Source organism: Palaemon carinicauda, chromosome 22 (assembly GCF_036898095.1).
Source record: "Palaemon carinicauda isolate YSFRI2023 chromosome 22, ASM3689809v2, whole genome shotgun sequence".
Taxonomy (NCBI): Eukaryota; Metazoa; Arthropoda; class Malacostraca; order Decapoda; family Palaemonidae; genus Palaemon; species Palaemon carinicauda.
Window position 1 is genome coordinate 53982618 of NC_090746.1, and position 16340 is coordinate 53998957.

General features: G+C 46.2%; 1 protein-coding gene across 1 annotated transcript in view; it reads right to left on the bottom strand.

Moving 5' to 3' along the window:
* The window catches only part of IntS6 (integrator complex subunit 6), a 132271-nt gene that overhangs the window by 21452 nt on the left and 94479 nt on the right, over nt 1-16340 (bottom strand). Inside the window, exons 10-12 of the mRNA XM_068346199.1 lie at nt 16098-16241; nt 15673-15778; nt 9045-9205 (exon numbers count right to left, since the gene is read on the bottom strand). Of these exons, the coding sequence (XP_068202300.1) occupies nt 9045-9205; nt 15673-15778; nt 16098-16241 (411 nt within the window). The remainder of the gene's footprint in view (nt 1-9044; nt 9206-15672; nt 15779-16097; nt 16242-16340) is intronic.

Consider the following 16340-nt stretch of genomic DNA (forward strand, 5'->3'; position numbering starts at 1 on the left):
AAAAAATATTGATTAAGAAAAATTCAACCTCATAAAACTCAAACTTATACATACATACCAAGGCATTTCCCCCAATTTTGGGGGGTAACCGACATCAAATAAATGAAACAAAAAAAAGGGGACCTCTACTCTCTACATTCCTCCCAGCCTGACAAGGGACTCAACCAAGTTTGGCTGGTACTCCTAGGGTGCCACAGCCCACCCTCCCCGGTTATCCACCACAGATGAAGCTTCATAACGCTAAATCCCCTACTGCTGCTACCTCTGCGGACAACCAAGGCACCGGAGGAAGCAGCAGGGCCTATCGGAACTGCTTCACAATCGCTCGCCATTCATTCCTATTTCTAGCACGCTCTCTTGCCTCTCTCGCATCTATCCTCCTATCACCCAGAGCTTCCTTCACTCCATCCATCCAACCAAACCTTGGCCTTCCTCTTGTACTTCTCCCATCAACTCTTGCATTCATCACCTTCTTTAGCTGACAGCCATTTTCCATTCTCTCGACATGGCCAAACCATCTCAACATACTCATATCCAATCTAGCTGTTAACTTATTTTCTCATAACCTTACTCTTACCAACATTAACTCTCAACTTCCTTCTTTCAAACACCCTTCCAAATTCTGTCACTAATCAGCCAAGCTTCTCTTCTGCGTCCGCAACCAGTACAGTATCATCCGCAAACAACAACTGATTTACCTCCCAGTCATGGTCATTCTCGTCTACCAGTTTCAATCCTCGTCCCAGCACTCGAGCATTCACCTCTCTCACCACTCCATCAACATACAAGTTAAACAACCACGGCAACATCACACATCCCTGTCTCAGCACCACTCTCACAGGAAACCAATCGCTCACTTCATTTCCTATCCTAACACATGCTTTACTACCTTTGTAGAAACTTTTCATATAACCTCACCACATTCCACATTGCTTCCCTATCAACTCTATCATAAGCTTTCTCCAGATCCATAAACGCAACATACACCTCCTTACCTTTTGCTAAATATTACTCGCATATCTGCCTAACTGTAAAATCCGATTCATACAACCCCTACCTCTTCTAAAACCACCCTGTACTTCTAAGATTGCATTCTTTGTTTTATCCTTAATCCTATCAATCAGTACTCTACCATACACTTTTCCAACTACATTCAACAAACTAATACTCCTTTGAATTACAACACTCATGCACATCTCCCTTACCCTTATATAGTGGTACAATACATGCACAAACCCAATCTACTGGTACCATTGACAACACAAAATCACAAATTTTAAGTAATTTGTATTTTTCCCAACAGTACTTACCTCAAACTACTTTCTTAGGGAGTATCTGGGATCTCCTCCCAACCGACCAGAATTTTGTGTAGTTTCCCCTATCTCCGTTTTCTATAGTGGGTCTCTCTCTAGCGGATGAATACGCGCCCTGAGGCGACCCGGGTCAGCAAGCGTACTTGGCCAGGTTTCGGTCACCAGTAAGTTTATGATAGATATGGTATCAAAAGTTCTGTAAGGCACTCGGGGCAAGATGGGTGAGCCATAACCCAAAAGTAGTTCGAGGTAAGTACTGTTAGGAAAAATACAAATTACTTAAAATTTGTGATTTGTTCCAACACGGAGTACTTACCTCGAACTACTTTCTCAGGAGACTTATACTTTAGGAGGTGGGATTGGCCTTTCGGACCGAGAGACCGGCTAGAAACGTGATCGAACCTAGATAGGAGGCTAGGTTCTTATGACGAACCTAGATAGGAGGCTAGGTTCTTATGACCCAACACAGAAATGAGACTTAGGATGTCCTGGATGTCTTCAACTGAACATGTTCCACATGGCATGGGAAGGGACCAAGGGAAATGGAGGGGAAGTGGAAATAAGGGAAAGGTAAGGAAGGAACCTGTGTCTCTTGGACTTACTGTCCAAGTGTTCCCCGGGGCTACAACCTTTAAATCTTCTGGAACGCAGAAATGACAGGCCCAATGGAGAAGCCGTCCAAAGATTTCCTAGAACAGTCCTTCAGGTAGTGTGCCGTAAAGGTGGACTTCCTGGATCGAGTACCTGCCTTTAGGATCTGGCCCACTGTCATGTTTTTCTGGAAGGCTAATGAAGTACTCAGGCCCCTAATATCATGGGGTCTTGGTTTTCCCACAAGAGAGACTCCTGGCTCGTCGTAAGCCCTCATAATTATTTGTCGTAACCAAAACGAGATTGTATTCTTGGAGACTGCCTTCTTTACTAGTCCTGATGAGACGAATAGACTCTTGATCCCAGGCCGAAGCTTGGAAGTTCTTTCCAGGTATTTTCGTACAGCTCTGACTGGACATAGTAACAAGTCCTTCGGGTTGTCTGAATGAGGAATCGCTGGCACTGAAAACTCCTCGAACCTAGGGTCCCAGTAAGCTGGGTTCTGAGCTTTGGCTACAAAATTGGGTAAGAACCTGAAACTTACTTCTCGCCAACCTTTAGTGTGTGAGACCTCGTACGACAACCCATGGAGCTCGCTCACTCTCTTCGCCGAAGCTAGGGCTAAGAGGAAGACAGTCTTGAGGGTGAGCTCTTTGTCCAGAATATCCTTGAGGGGTTCGAAGGGAGGCTCCGACAGGGCCTTCAGAACTCTGGCCACATCCCAATGGGGCACTCTAGAGGCACGGGGGGAACACGATTGCTCGAAACTCTTAATGAGCATCGAGATTTGCCTGGAAGCCCCTAGATCAATGCCTTTCAGGAGGAAGACTTGGCCCTGAGCCACTCGGACACCCTTGATGGCTGGAATCAACATACCCACGTCGTCTCTCAGATAGACTACGAAGTCGGCTATCTTATGAACGGAGGCCTGCAACGGTCTAATGTTCTGTGAGGTGCACCATTTGGTAAAGGTGGCCCACTTCGCTTGGTACACCGTGATAGAGGACCGTCTAAGGTACCTGGACATCCTTGCTACGGTCTTCGACAAGTAGCCTTCCCTCTTCAGGAGCCGCTCGATAACCTCCACGCGTGTAGGCGGAGGGACCGAGGGTTTTCGTGAAACCTTTGGAAGTGTGGCTTCCGAAGGAGGTCTTGCCTGTCTGAAAGGGGCCATGGTGGGAGGCACGCCAGTTCCTTTAGGTCCGCGAAACATTCTCTCTCCTGCCACCAGGGCGCTACCAAAGTCATCCACAGGTTGCTTGCCCTCCTTACTCTGTTAAGGACTTGTCTGAGCATCCCGAAGGGTGGGAAGGCATACACGTCGAGGTTGTCCAACGGATGTTGAAAGGCGTCCTTGAACGCTGCTGCTAGATCTGGCACAGGAGAACAAAACACGGGGAGCTGTGCGTTGAGTCTAGTGGTGAAGAGGTCCATCACCGGCGAGCCCCACTTCAGGACGACCGTCTGGGCCACTTCTGGGTGTAAGGACCACTCCGACCCAACTACTTGGCCCATCCTGCTGAGGCCGTCTGCTAGAACGTTCTTCTTTCCTGGAATGAACCTGGCTGTGACCTCGACCTGCTCCTTTGAGGCCCATTCCAGGAACTGCGTCATGAGACTGCACAGCTCCGACTTCAGTCCTCCTTGCTTTTTCACGTAGGCCACCACCGTGGCGTTGTCGCACATAAGAGCCACAGTGTTTCCCCGGAGTAGATGGACGAATTCTAGGCACGCCCTTTGCACGGCCATCAGCTCTAGCACATTTATGTGAAGGGCCTTTTCCGCAAAGGACCACTTCCCCTTCGCTGACTCATCGAGCAGGTGAGCTCCCCACCCCTCCTTTGATGCGTCCGTGAATAACAGCATCTCCGGAGGGTTGCTCGCGAAGGGCATTCCCTTGAGTGTGTTTGTCCTCTCGTGCCACCACTTCACGACTTCGTTTGTCTCCGGGGACACTGGAACTATTCTGTGCGGGGACTCCCCCGGGGTCCAGAGCTCCTTTAGGTTCCATTGGATTCCCCTTAGCTTGAGCCTCCCCCGGGAGACTAACTTCTCCAACGACACGAGGTGGCCTATCAATATCTGCCAGTTTTTGGCTCTCCTTGGCTGATCCGCTAGGAAGGGTCACAGTATTCGATCCAGATTGTCAAGCCTCTCCGAGGAAGGGAAGGCCCTCACCAATTGGGTGTCCAGAACCATCCCCAGGTATGTCATCCTGGTGGAGGGCGTCAGCTGCGACTTTTCCAGGTTGATGGTGATGCCCAAGTCCCAGCAGAACCGTAGAAGATTCGCCCCTTGCTCCCTCAGTACTCCCTCTGAGGCTGAAAGTAACAACCAGTCGTCTAGGTAACAAATCAGGCGGATGCCCTGTTCATGTGCCCAGACTGAGACTGTTGTGAAGACTCTCGTGAAGACCTGAGGAGCCATCGACAGCCCGAAGCAGAGAGTTCTGAACTGCAGAGCTTGGGTACCCCACTTCACTCTTAGGAACTTCCTGCTAGAGGGGTGGACAGGGATCTGAAAGTAGGCGTCCTTGAGGTCTAAGGACATCATGAAGTCCCCTTCTCTCAAGGCCGCCATCACCGACTTCGGGGTGTCCATTTTGAAGTTGGTCTTGCACACAAACTAGGTTGAGGGCTGACAGATCTATGACCGGCCACCAACCCCGTCGCTTTTTCCACCAGGAAGTCTGCTGTAGAACCCAGGGCTGGGGTTTCTGACCGGTTCCAGTGGCCCTTTGGCGAGCATGGCCGACACTTCCTCCTGTAAAGCTGCTCTTCTAAGGGGTCCTTGGGTGCCAACCACTCCGCCTGTTGGTCTGGGATTAGAGGGGGCAGTTCCGCTAGGAAGAGCAACCTGTACCCGTCCTTCAGTACTGCTATGGTGCACGGATCCGCTCCATAGTCCCACCAACCTTGAGGTGCAGCTGGATCGCCCTCTCTTGGAGTTGGGAGGGCCTAAAGGTTGTCTGTGGGGCTGAACCTCCCCTACGGGAGGGCTGCGGGGCTTGGTGCCAAGACACCGACGGAGACACTCTCCTCAGTGGGACTGGTGAAGAATGGGACGGGTGAGGGGCGTCTGACGAGGGTCTCCTGTGAGCTGGACGTCTTGTAGGCGGGGGTCTGGGCTCTCCTGCCTCTTCAAGTTTCCTGACCCTCTCCATCACCTCCTCGACCGCCTTCAGGGGAAACACGGACTCGCCCCAATCTGGTGAGTTCCTCAGCAACCTCGCCTCCCGTTCGGGTAACCTCCGTACCAACTTGCTCAGAACCGTGTCCCGTTTCCGCAGACCCCAATTGGCTGCTTGAGAGAGGGATTGATAGGAGAGAAACTTTAGGGCTTTTCCCCCCGAACTGATCAATTCTCGTAATAAGGACTGGTTTTCTGGGACGGAGAGAGGTCATGAGAGGACTGGAACACCACCAGGGTGCAGGGCCACCAGTCCAACCAAGAAGAAATATTAACCAGGTCTAGGGCCATATCCTCCATCATGGAAGTTTCTGCTGGTGAGAAGTACACCGGAGCGGAGGATGCCGTCTTCTGCCGCTCCCTGATTAAATATGGCGATAGCTGGCTCGATCGTACAGAGACCTCCTCGACGACCCTCCGGGACGTAAAAACGCTTCTGCGTTTCAAGTCCCGGTAGAAGTTTGGAGGCACCCTGGCTCCTGGGGGTGTCCGCTTGGCTGGCCATGAACTTGTCTATGTGGTCCATCCCCAGCTTCACGTCCCAAGCCAGAGGTAGAGCTAGAGAAGGCTTTTGCTGAATCGGGTTGTCTACCAGTCTGCTCAGCCCGGAAAGCCAGGCCTGCTCTGTCGGGGGCTTAGGCTCATCCAGCCTATGGTGACGTCTGATTATTATTATTATTATTATTACTATCCAAGCTACAACCCTAGTTGGAAAAGCAAGATACTATAAGCCCAGGGGCTCCAACAGGGAAAAATAGCCCAGTGAGGAAAGGAAATAAGGAAATAAATAAATGAAGAGAACAAATTAACAAAAAATCATTCTAAAATAAGAAACAACGTCAAAACAGACATGTCATATAATAAACTATCAACAACATCAAAAACAAATATGTCATAAATAAACTATAAAAAGACTATGTCCGCCTGGTCAACAAAAAAGCATTTGCTCCAACTTTGAACTTTTGAAGTTCTACTGATTCAACCACCCGATTAGGAAGATCATTCCACAACTTGGTCACAGCTGGAATAAAACTTCTAGAGTACTGCGTAGTATTGAGCCTCGTGATGGAGAAGGCCTGGCTATTAGAATTAACTGCCTGCCTAGTATTACGAACAGGATAGAATTGTCCAGGGAGATCTGAATGTAAAGGATGGTCAGAGTTGTGAAAAATCTTATGCAACATACATAATGAACTAATTGAACGACGGTGCCAGAGATTAATATCTAGATCAGGAATAAGAAATTTAATAGACCGTAAGTTTCTGTCCAACAAATTAAGATGAGAATCAGCAGCTGAACACCAGACAGGAGAACAATACTCAAAACAAGGTAGAATGAAAGAATTAAAACACTTCTTCAGAATAGATTGATCACCGAAAATCTTGAAAGACTTTCTCCTTCCGGTAGGAGGAGACGTCGTCTGACAAACACTCTCCTCCTTCTACCAGGCCTTCCGTTACCTGGTCATCCTCATGGGGAGCCTCGTCGGTAACGGAAGGAGCCGTGTGGGAAGGTAGAACCTTCTTCTCATGATGAGCCATTGGCGCGGCGACCCGCAGAGTGGGTGGATCCGCTGGGACGGGAATAGCCGTCATGGGTCTACTTCCTCCCGCGGAGGTCCGCGGAGCCGCGGGCTTTTCCGAACCAGCTGGCTGGCTCTGTTGCTCGGGGAAAGCCGTCAGAGTCTCGGGGGCTGGGGCTATGCTGCCGGGCTGAAGGAGCGGCTCTTTCCGCTGGGCGGATGAAACCGGTGCCTTCGCGGACTTATGCTTGCTGAAAGTGACCTGGTGGGTCGACTTCTGACAATGGTCGGGTCTGCCGGAGGAGCCGTGACACGAGGGCGAAGAAGCGGCTCTAGGGAGCCAAGCGGAGGCAGCTTTGAGGAGTTCACTCCGGGGGATCGTGACCCGCACCTACTTATCCTTAGACGAACGGCTCCTCTTGTACTTCTTCCTGGAGGTCCTAGCCCGTTTCCTGGAGTGGCGTGAATGTGAGCGGGACCTCTTCCTGCAGGACTTCTCCCGTTTCCTCTTCGAGTCCCTCGGGCCTTCATCTTCCGAGGAGAACGAATCCGATGAAGAGGAGGAGAATGATGACGGGGAGGAAGACGAACCCGCTGAGTCGACTGATACATACAACGTTGCTGGGGGATCTTCGTGCCGTTCCACTGGGGAAAGACGGGCGGGAGCGTAGACCAGGGCGCCGGGGGAGACCAAGGCACCTTCTTGGGAGTGAACCAGGAGTCTAACTCCTCCTCTAGTCTCATGGGCGACCTGAAGGGCGTCCTGGGTGCCATCCAGGCGACGGAATCCGAATTTGATGATCCTGCTTCTTTCTCGGCGTCTTCCCCGGTCGCTGAAGCACCTGAAATACATACCCACGATGCAGGGGAAGGAGCCGTAGCAGGCTTCCCCAACATCGGATCTTCGGCAGAGACGGGCCCTGTAGGCACCCGGACCTAGTCTCCCGAACACACTCCCGCCCCTCACTCAGGCCCCACACATGCCTGAACTGACACAACATCCCTCTCTGACGAGGCATCGGGCAAAGCTAAAGGCGAGGAGATGCTAGTCTTCTTAGGCGATCTCTTGGCTGCCTTCTTTTCCTTCGTTCTGTAGAGAACCCACTGGATTTCGTTCCAAGACTCGCACTCCGGACACGTGGCTGTAGGGGAACAAACACTGCCCCTACACGACGAACACAAGGTGTGAGGGTCGACCTCCGGCTTGGAGAGAAAAGCACCACAAGATTTACCGGCCATAGGCCCGGGGCAACGACGGGGATGCTTCATCATGAACACTAAGGCCCCAATCGACACAGGGACACAGAGGAAAGAGGTGGATAAGGTTAGGATTGAACATGTGGGTACCGCATGGGAGAGAGCGTGGCGAGATGTGAATCACGACGCGACCAGAAACTTACTGGTGACCGAGACCTGGCCAAGCACACTTGCTGACCCGGGTCGCCTCAGGGCGCGTATTCATCCGCTAGAGAGACCCACTATAGAAAACGGAGATAGGGGAAACTACACAAAATTCTGGTCGGTTGGGAGTAGATCCCAGATACTCCTAAGAAAGTAGTTCGAGGTAAGTACTCCGTGTTGGAACAAACGCATATTAAACAATCTCACCAACCATTCAAGTACAGTCACACCCCGTTCCTTCAACATCTCAGCTCTCACACCATCCATACCAGATTCTTTTCCTACTCTCGTTTCATCTAGTGCTCTCCTCCCTTCCTCTCTTGTAATCTCTCTCCCATTCTCATCTCCCCTCATCGGCACATCAACACCTGCAACAGCAATTATACTTGCCTCCCTATTATCCTCAACATTCAGTAAACTTTCAAAATATTCTGCCCACCTTTTCCTTGCCTCCTCTCCCTTTAACAACCTTCCATTTCCATCTTTCACTATCTCTTCAATTCTTGAACCAGCCTTCCTTACTCTCTTCACTTCTTTCCACGACTACTTTTAATTTTAGGCAACATTCCATTCACACAAAATATATTAAAACATTATTTTCTTTGAAATTCTGAAGCAAATCACTTACAACTTCAATCCACTTATCTTTCATCTAGCACTAATTGGGATACATTGAGATATGAGCATAAGAGTTTCTGAGATTCAGAGATCACTGGAATATGCTTACGTTATATCTTTATTCATTCCCCTTACAGAAGTTAAATAATACAATGAGGCTCAGATCATGACGGTATTTTTTTTGGAAGTAAGAATAAAATAAATAAAACTTTAAATAAAATTTTTTGCATAAATTGACAGTACTATACTGTATATTTATTTCTTTTTAAATAAAGTACCGTTAAATCTTTCTGTGTGTGATTCTGTGCACATCACAGGTTAAAAAGCATCTTGATACAGTTCACCAAAAAAGGTAGATATAAAACTTACATACCATAACATACAACAATATAGTAAAAATTTCACTCACCTGCAAGAAGTTTGCTCTCATTCTTGTTAACTGATCTAGGAGAAGGGATCTGGGTATATCAAAAGGATTCCTGTACATTTGTGGATTCACTTCTCCTTCACGAACCGCGAGGACAAAGTTAGAATATTCTGTGACTTGATCCCGTAAAGAAGCCAACTTACCTAAAATAGAATTTTTTTTAATACCATTCATAAAACTATAATCTCTTACAATTCAAGAGGTTGTTTAAACACAAGTCATCTAGAATCACACAAAATTCTTAATAAACGCTTCTAATAATCATACAACTCAGGAAAGATAAATGCATTAAAATATAACAGCAGTTCAAATATCTTCTATAAACATATCGTAGAAACCTTTTAGTTGACCCTTAGTATTTACAGACCTGAGTAAACAAAACTAGCTTTAACAATCTACTGGCATAAAACTACAAATTTTACATAATTTGTATTTTTCCTAGCAATACAAACTGGAGTTATTTATATGGGGTTACTACTAATTATGTTTTCTACGACGGGCTAATCAAAATATTGGTTGATTGCGTTATGCTTCCTGCCGTGTAAACAGCGCATGCGCAAGGAGCCAGCGGGAGGTTGCTCAGAGTGTCTCCTCCCAACACTCGCCTGATCTAAGACTTGCGGGGCAGTTGAGGAGGAACCTTTGGTAAATGACTCAGATTTGTACAGCTGGAAAAAGTCAATAAAATTTGTGGTTTATTCCTATAAAGATACAAACTTCTGAGTCATTTAGATGGAGAGTCTTTCTTAGGAGGAAGTCTCAGTGAAGTTAAGAGGTAAACCCTTCCTCTCTGGAATATCTAATTACTATTAGTAATAGCAAGAGATTCAGCATGAATCACAGAGGATAGCGTAATCAACTCGTAGAGAGGCGAGGGCAAACTTCTGATTCAAGGGTGATGACGCCATCACACACTGAGATGGGAGCACGTACAGTGTAGTATGGCTGAATGATGCTCCCGCCTTGAATCCTGATAAGCATAGGTATCAGCAAATCTCCTACTTTAGGAAGGGGAAGGAGAGCGTGGGCTGAAAGGAATGAGTAGTTCTGGGAAGACTTGGAGCGTGACCGCAGCTGATGCAGTCTGGCCACCCATATTATAATGTTCTAAATATCTCTTAAGACTGTGTAGAGGAGACCTCAGCTTAGGGACCCCATGGTCACACGGCATACTTGGTTCCTGAGAATGTGTTGGGAAATGTAGACTTCCTTCTTCCAACACTGTTGCCTCTTGACTTAAGGGAAAAGCTTTCTCCAATTGGAGAGTCTTCTAGAAAACAACTGTTCATTCTTCATCATCCTGTATAAACTGGGACCTGGCCTCTCTAGGCCTCGCTGTACATAACAGGCACTCTTCTGAATATGTGTCGCTTGAAAATAATGCTTACGATAACTAGACACGTAATACTGAAGGGAGGTTCTCACCACATACAATGAGATTCCTCTCTATCTCCTGTCAGGGGTAGACTAAGCAATGTAGAAATCTCTTCGTTTCTGCAACGAGAAGTATAAAACTCCCTCGCTGGGAGGGAGACTACTCCCTATAATAATTACAGGGAGATTATCTTGAACATCTCTTGTCTAGGCAAAAGGGACAAGATGTGTGTATGTCTGTCAGGCTCATAAGGATGCCACAATTGTTGCTATCCTGTCCTGCGTAAAACCATAAAAACTTAGATTTACTGGATTTAAGCACCTATTCAGTGTGAAAGACATGAGCCGATTATTGAGAGCTCATGGGAGGGGTTCTCTTATGAGAAAGGAATATATTCATTCCCAACCACTCCGGCCTAAGGAGGACCTCCGGTTACGGGAGAAAGTCATTGCCCGACTTCATGAACAAGCCTGAGTTTCATGTAGTGTAGATAAAAGATGTTTCCCTAGAACAAAAGCAGATGAAGGTTGAATGTGTTTCCACTAAGGTCCGAGGGCATAAGGACCAACAGAGATTGGGAAAACACAGATTTGCAATATCCTCTGTTATTCCTGTCAAGTCAGCCTTCTTGGGCTGACCCAAATCATAAGTAAATTGCTATGGCTGTCACTTAGACAGCACTGAATTTCGATCTCTGAGGAAGAGAATGGCGGTAACCTCAAAAGGTTGTGTCTCCCATTTAGAAGGTGGAGAAAAACAGCTTCAAAGGATCTGCCTCCATTATCACATCCGAGATCCAATTTGCTTCAGGAGACTGTCTAGCTAGCATAGTTCCTAATCAAGCAAATTCGGCTCGTGAACAGCCCTATAATAAACAAGACCACAGGGGAGAAGATAGCAACCAAAGCAGCAACCTGGTTCCTGAGGCAATTTATTTGCAAGCCTTCCTGTAGTATGAACGAAGTGTAAAAGAAAAGTCACTTACGTTCAAGGGAGATGAATTCCCGTGAGTGTGCCGGATTCAATGCACAAACCTGGCCACTTTGAAGCGGATCCCTCTGATTTCGTCGACGGCGAGAAAACTTTGGGAACCCAAGTAGCCATGTTTGTAATACACAAAGAAGAACCTGAGCCTTGCACTAGTGTATTATCGCCGTTGCCGAAGAAGGGTGTATTCTTAGGATCCCAGAAAGAAAACACCGTAATTCCATCAATTCTGCAGGGCCTAACAAAGTAGAGTAAGCTCAAGAGAGGAGAGACAATCTATGCCATCAAGGAGAGTGCTCCCTTGAGCAGCTCCCTCTCAGGATGCAGCTGTCGAACTAGAGGCCTAGAATGAAGCAGGTTTATAGTGATCACAGGTCTCTAACTAGTGAATGTCAGGCAGCAAAATGGCCAGCAAGCGAAAACATCGAGCTAACGTCGCGTAGGACAACGAATGACTAGTTGTAGAACATAAAAACGGCAAACGGTGCTATTGATAAGCAACCGGGGATCGTCTAGCCGTTGAAAAACGGTGATTGGTAGCTGACAAATGGAGATCTGGAAAATCTAAAATCTACCGAATCAGTCGGGATCGTTTCGCTTGAGACTGTGCTCATGATCAGGAGAGCCTCGTTCTAGCTCTTGAAACGCCTCGTGTGAGCTTGCGAGTCTCTCGTTCACAAGTGTGAGCATTTCCCACTTGAGCGCCTCGCACAAGAGTGAGAGCATCTTGCTCCTGAGCATGAGCGCCTCGCACGAAAGCTTCCTGCTTAAGAATGCGAGCATCTCGCAGATGAACATGAGCGTCTTGAACGAGTCTCGCCTGAAAGCGTGAGCATTTTGCTTGAGAATGCATCCTGCACGAAGCATGTTTCGCACAAAAACATGAGCGTATCACTCACGAGCGTGAGCATTTAGCGACGCTCGCGATCGTAAGTGTCTGGCTCGCGATCATAAGCATCTATCTTGTGATTGTGAGCTTATATCTCTCGATATGAGCTTTTAGTTCTTGATCGAGAGCTTCTAGCCTGGGATACGGGCTCATTGCCCGTGATCGCGAGCGTCTCGTTCGTGATCACGAGAGCGTAGCTCGTGATCTTTACCACAAGACTCTCGCGATCACGATCATGAGAGTCTTGCTTGTGACCGTGAGAATATAACTCATGATCGAGAGTGTGAGCGCTGTCGTGATTGTCTCTGACGTGACCACAAGTGTCTAGCTAAAGATCGTGGCCACATTGCAATCGTCGTGCTTGAGCATGTAACTCAGGATCCTAAGCGTGAGTGCCATCATGAGTGAGATTGTGAGCGTCCAGGTAGTGATCACGAGTGTTTAGCTCGTGATCATGACTAAAAGACACTCGAGATCGCAGTCACGAGTGTTGTGATCCCAGTCACGAGCGTTCTGCTTGTGGTTATGAGAGCATGTAACCCCTGTTCGTGAGTGAGAGCACAATATGGAGCATCTCGCTCGCGGTCACCAGAACGTTATTAAGGGTTGTAGAGATTGAAGTCACAATCATGGTCACGAGCATTTCGCTTGCGACCGTGAGCATGAAATTCACGCTCGTGAGCATGAGAGCAAGCGTTGTACTCGCGGTCACTTGAACTTTCTCCAGGGTTGTCGAGACTGACGTCACAATCCTGGCTCGTGAGGTCATTCGCGAGCTTCTGATTGCAAGCATCCTCAAAAATTGAGCATGTAACCCCTGTTCGTGAGTGAGAGCACAATCTGGAGCATCTCCCTCGCTGTCACCAGAACGTTATTAAGGGTTGTAGAGATTGAAGTCACAATCATGGTCACGAGCATTTCGCTTGCGACCGTGAGCATGAAATTCACGCTCGTGAGCATGAGAGCAAGCGTTGTACTCGCGGTCACTTGAACTTTCTCCTGGGTTGTCAAGACTGACGTCACAATCCTGGCTCGTGAGGTCATTCACGAGGTTCTGATTGCAAGCATCCTCAAAAATTGAGAAGAGACTAGTATCACAATCGTGGTCCTGAGCATCTCACTCGTGACTGAGTGTGTAACTCACGATCTTGTTCGTCTCGCTCACGATCACATGTTTAGCTCATGATCGTGAGCGTCCTTAAGGGTTGAGGAAAGACGTGTCGTAATCGTGGTCACGAACATCGCATTCACTACTAACGTGAGTAGAGACCACGTTCGTCATGAGCTCGTGACTGTGAGTGTATAACTCACAATATTGAGCGTAAGCGCAAATGTGTGCAAAAGTTGTGTAAAGACTCTCCCTCGGAAGGGGAATATCTTACACCTAGAGGCGAACCTCCGAGCAGCACTCAGTTGCCCTTCAATGAGTTCTATCTCAAATAAATGTTAACATAGTGTTGTTAGAGAAAAAGCCAAGGCTTAATTCCGAGTGGTCCCCAAAGGGATTTCCCTAACGAGAATCCTGCTGGAATAATTCCCTGAAGGAGAAACCGAACAGGAGTTGAGATTGCGATAGCCTACGATCCTGTGATTGTAGCGATCTCTAAGGCAATCATTGATTGTCACATAAGACACCCACTAGGGTGTCTAACATCTGATTGTCGCGAACGACAATCTGACCGCCTAGGAAGACGAGGTGAAAAGTCTTGCCCCAGCAATTATTGAACAGAATAAATTCTGAATTCATCATTGGATTGTCGCGAACGATATCCTGACCAGCCAGTAAGACGAAGTGACGAGTCTCGCCCCTGCAATCACTAAACAGAAGGAAAGTCTGTCAATCTGGCGATTGTCGGGCAAGCCGTGGGTTGACGGTCATCCTTGATATCACAATCCTCAACAGGCAGAGCTACAAACGTGGGCTGAAACATTGCCTGTAGGGAGAGAGAAAAAAAATTGCAGTATGTTGGTAGACAACGAAATAGTCAGAAGGCGAGAAGACTCGTTGTCAGCAGAAGACGAAGGAAGGGCGAACGGGAGGTAGACCTAGTCGACAGCTAAGACGTCAGCCATAGCTACAGCCACCGACTTCGCAACCCAATGTCGTCATGAAGCGCTCAGGAAAAAATAAAGAGAATTGAAATTTCCTCCCCTCCGAGGGAGAAGAACATACCCCTTCCTGGAATTGTCAGCACCGAGGATCCTTCCGATAACTCACAAAATTAACATCAACATCTGAAACCGCCACATTACTCTGGAATGGAGCGTCACATAAAAACACAAGTCATATCTGTAAAAAAAAGAATGAAGGTAAAGCAATAGTGGTAAATGGCTAAGCCTTGAAGGGAGAGAGAAGAGATGTCCGCTCTCTACCAGCCAAAAGTAAAAGGTGACGTGGTTCATTGAACCATGAGTAGATATAGGTGGCTGGGTAGTCCCCAAACCACCCCTTGCCTACCCACTATTAGTGATTGGGTAAGGTTGCCACCTTGCACTTTAAATCTAATGGCTGCCTTCCAGCTTTGCCCAAGTAATACCCAATATGAATAGCGGAAAGTTTGTTAGTATGGGAACAAAAGATGAATATGGATAGTTTGATCATAAAGAGGAATTGAGAGAGACCAAACTCTTCACTTTGCAACCAGTAGTGTTGTGAGGAGACGCTGTGAGTAACCTCCCGATTGCTGCTTACGTACGCGCTGCGTTTACCCAGCACGAAGCATGACACAATCAACCAAAATTTTCATTGGCCGGTCATAGAAAATATGATCAGTAGTAACTCCAAATAAATGACTGGTTAAGTTTGTATCTGTATCAGAATAAATTTTTCAGGATTGTATGGCAATATTGTTTATTGCCCCATACTTCTTTGAGCATTACATAAAAAAAAATTATGAATTAGAATAAAAATTATATACCAGTAAATGGAATGTGAATAGGAAATCAACGAATCATTACCATACTGCAGTGTTCAAAACTCAATAAAAGTCAAGACAAATAATGTCATTAGAATACTAACTAGTATTAGGACAACTACACGAATATGGTATAATAAATCTAACTAATGAAAAGAAACCTTTATTGTTTTTAAACAATATCGAAAGGTTAATGTAAAAATTGACTTCAATATATGGGCTACATCATGGAAAAGTTTGTACAATTTTGGAACTTCCTTTACCACAGCTTTATATGGAGTTGATTTACGTAGACTTGGCAGCATAAGAGTTTTGCTTAGCTAAATGTAAATTGCTCATAATTGGATAAAAGTAATTTCCTGTTAGCTGTAGAGAACATAAGATTTACCTGGCATTTAAAGAATTGACTAACAAACTATAATCACGTACGAAAAAATACTATACCTTGTAACGTATGATTGGAAGTTAAATGTTTACTTAGTGGTCTTCTTTGCTGAACTCTAATACCTTCATGAACATGACAACTAGTTTGAGATAATCTTTTTTCAACCTGAAAATATTAATAAGCATATAATTTATTTCATTAAAGGTTAAAAAATAAATCCTTCCCATAAATTTCTACAACAGGAATATTTATTTGAAAATTACTGTATTAGTAAATATATTTCTCATCCAACATCAATATTTGTTATTATAATCAAATGGTTCCCTGATTAATCAAGCTGGATAAAAGAAAACTGCTAAATATTCATAGCTAAAATTAAAAACAGGAAAATAAACAAATACATTAAAAAAAATCAATGATGATAAGCATAAAAATCCCTAAACAAATATAAATGCCATTCCCACTTTCGAATTAATATACTTACATCTAAGCAGATCCTTTCATATTCTAATTTTGCTTGATTTTTCAATCTTTTTAGGTGATTAGTAACTTGAAAACTGAGGGAATTGTCTAAATTATCAGGAACCAGATTTGGAGCTCCCATTCGACCAAGGGCTCGTTTAAGTGGCTGTGGAATAAAAACATTAATTCAGCAAATGGCAATAACTTTGAACAACAATACAATAGTTTTCTTGAACTGCAATCTAAATAAAATCTCACATTATTA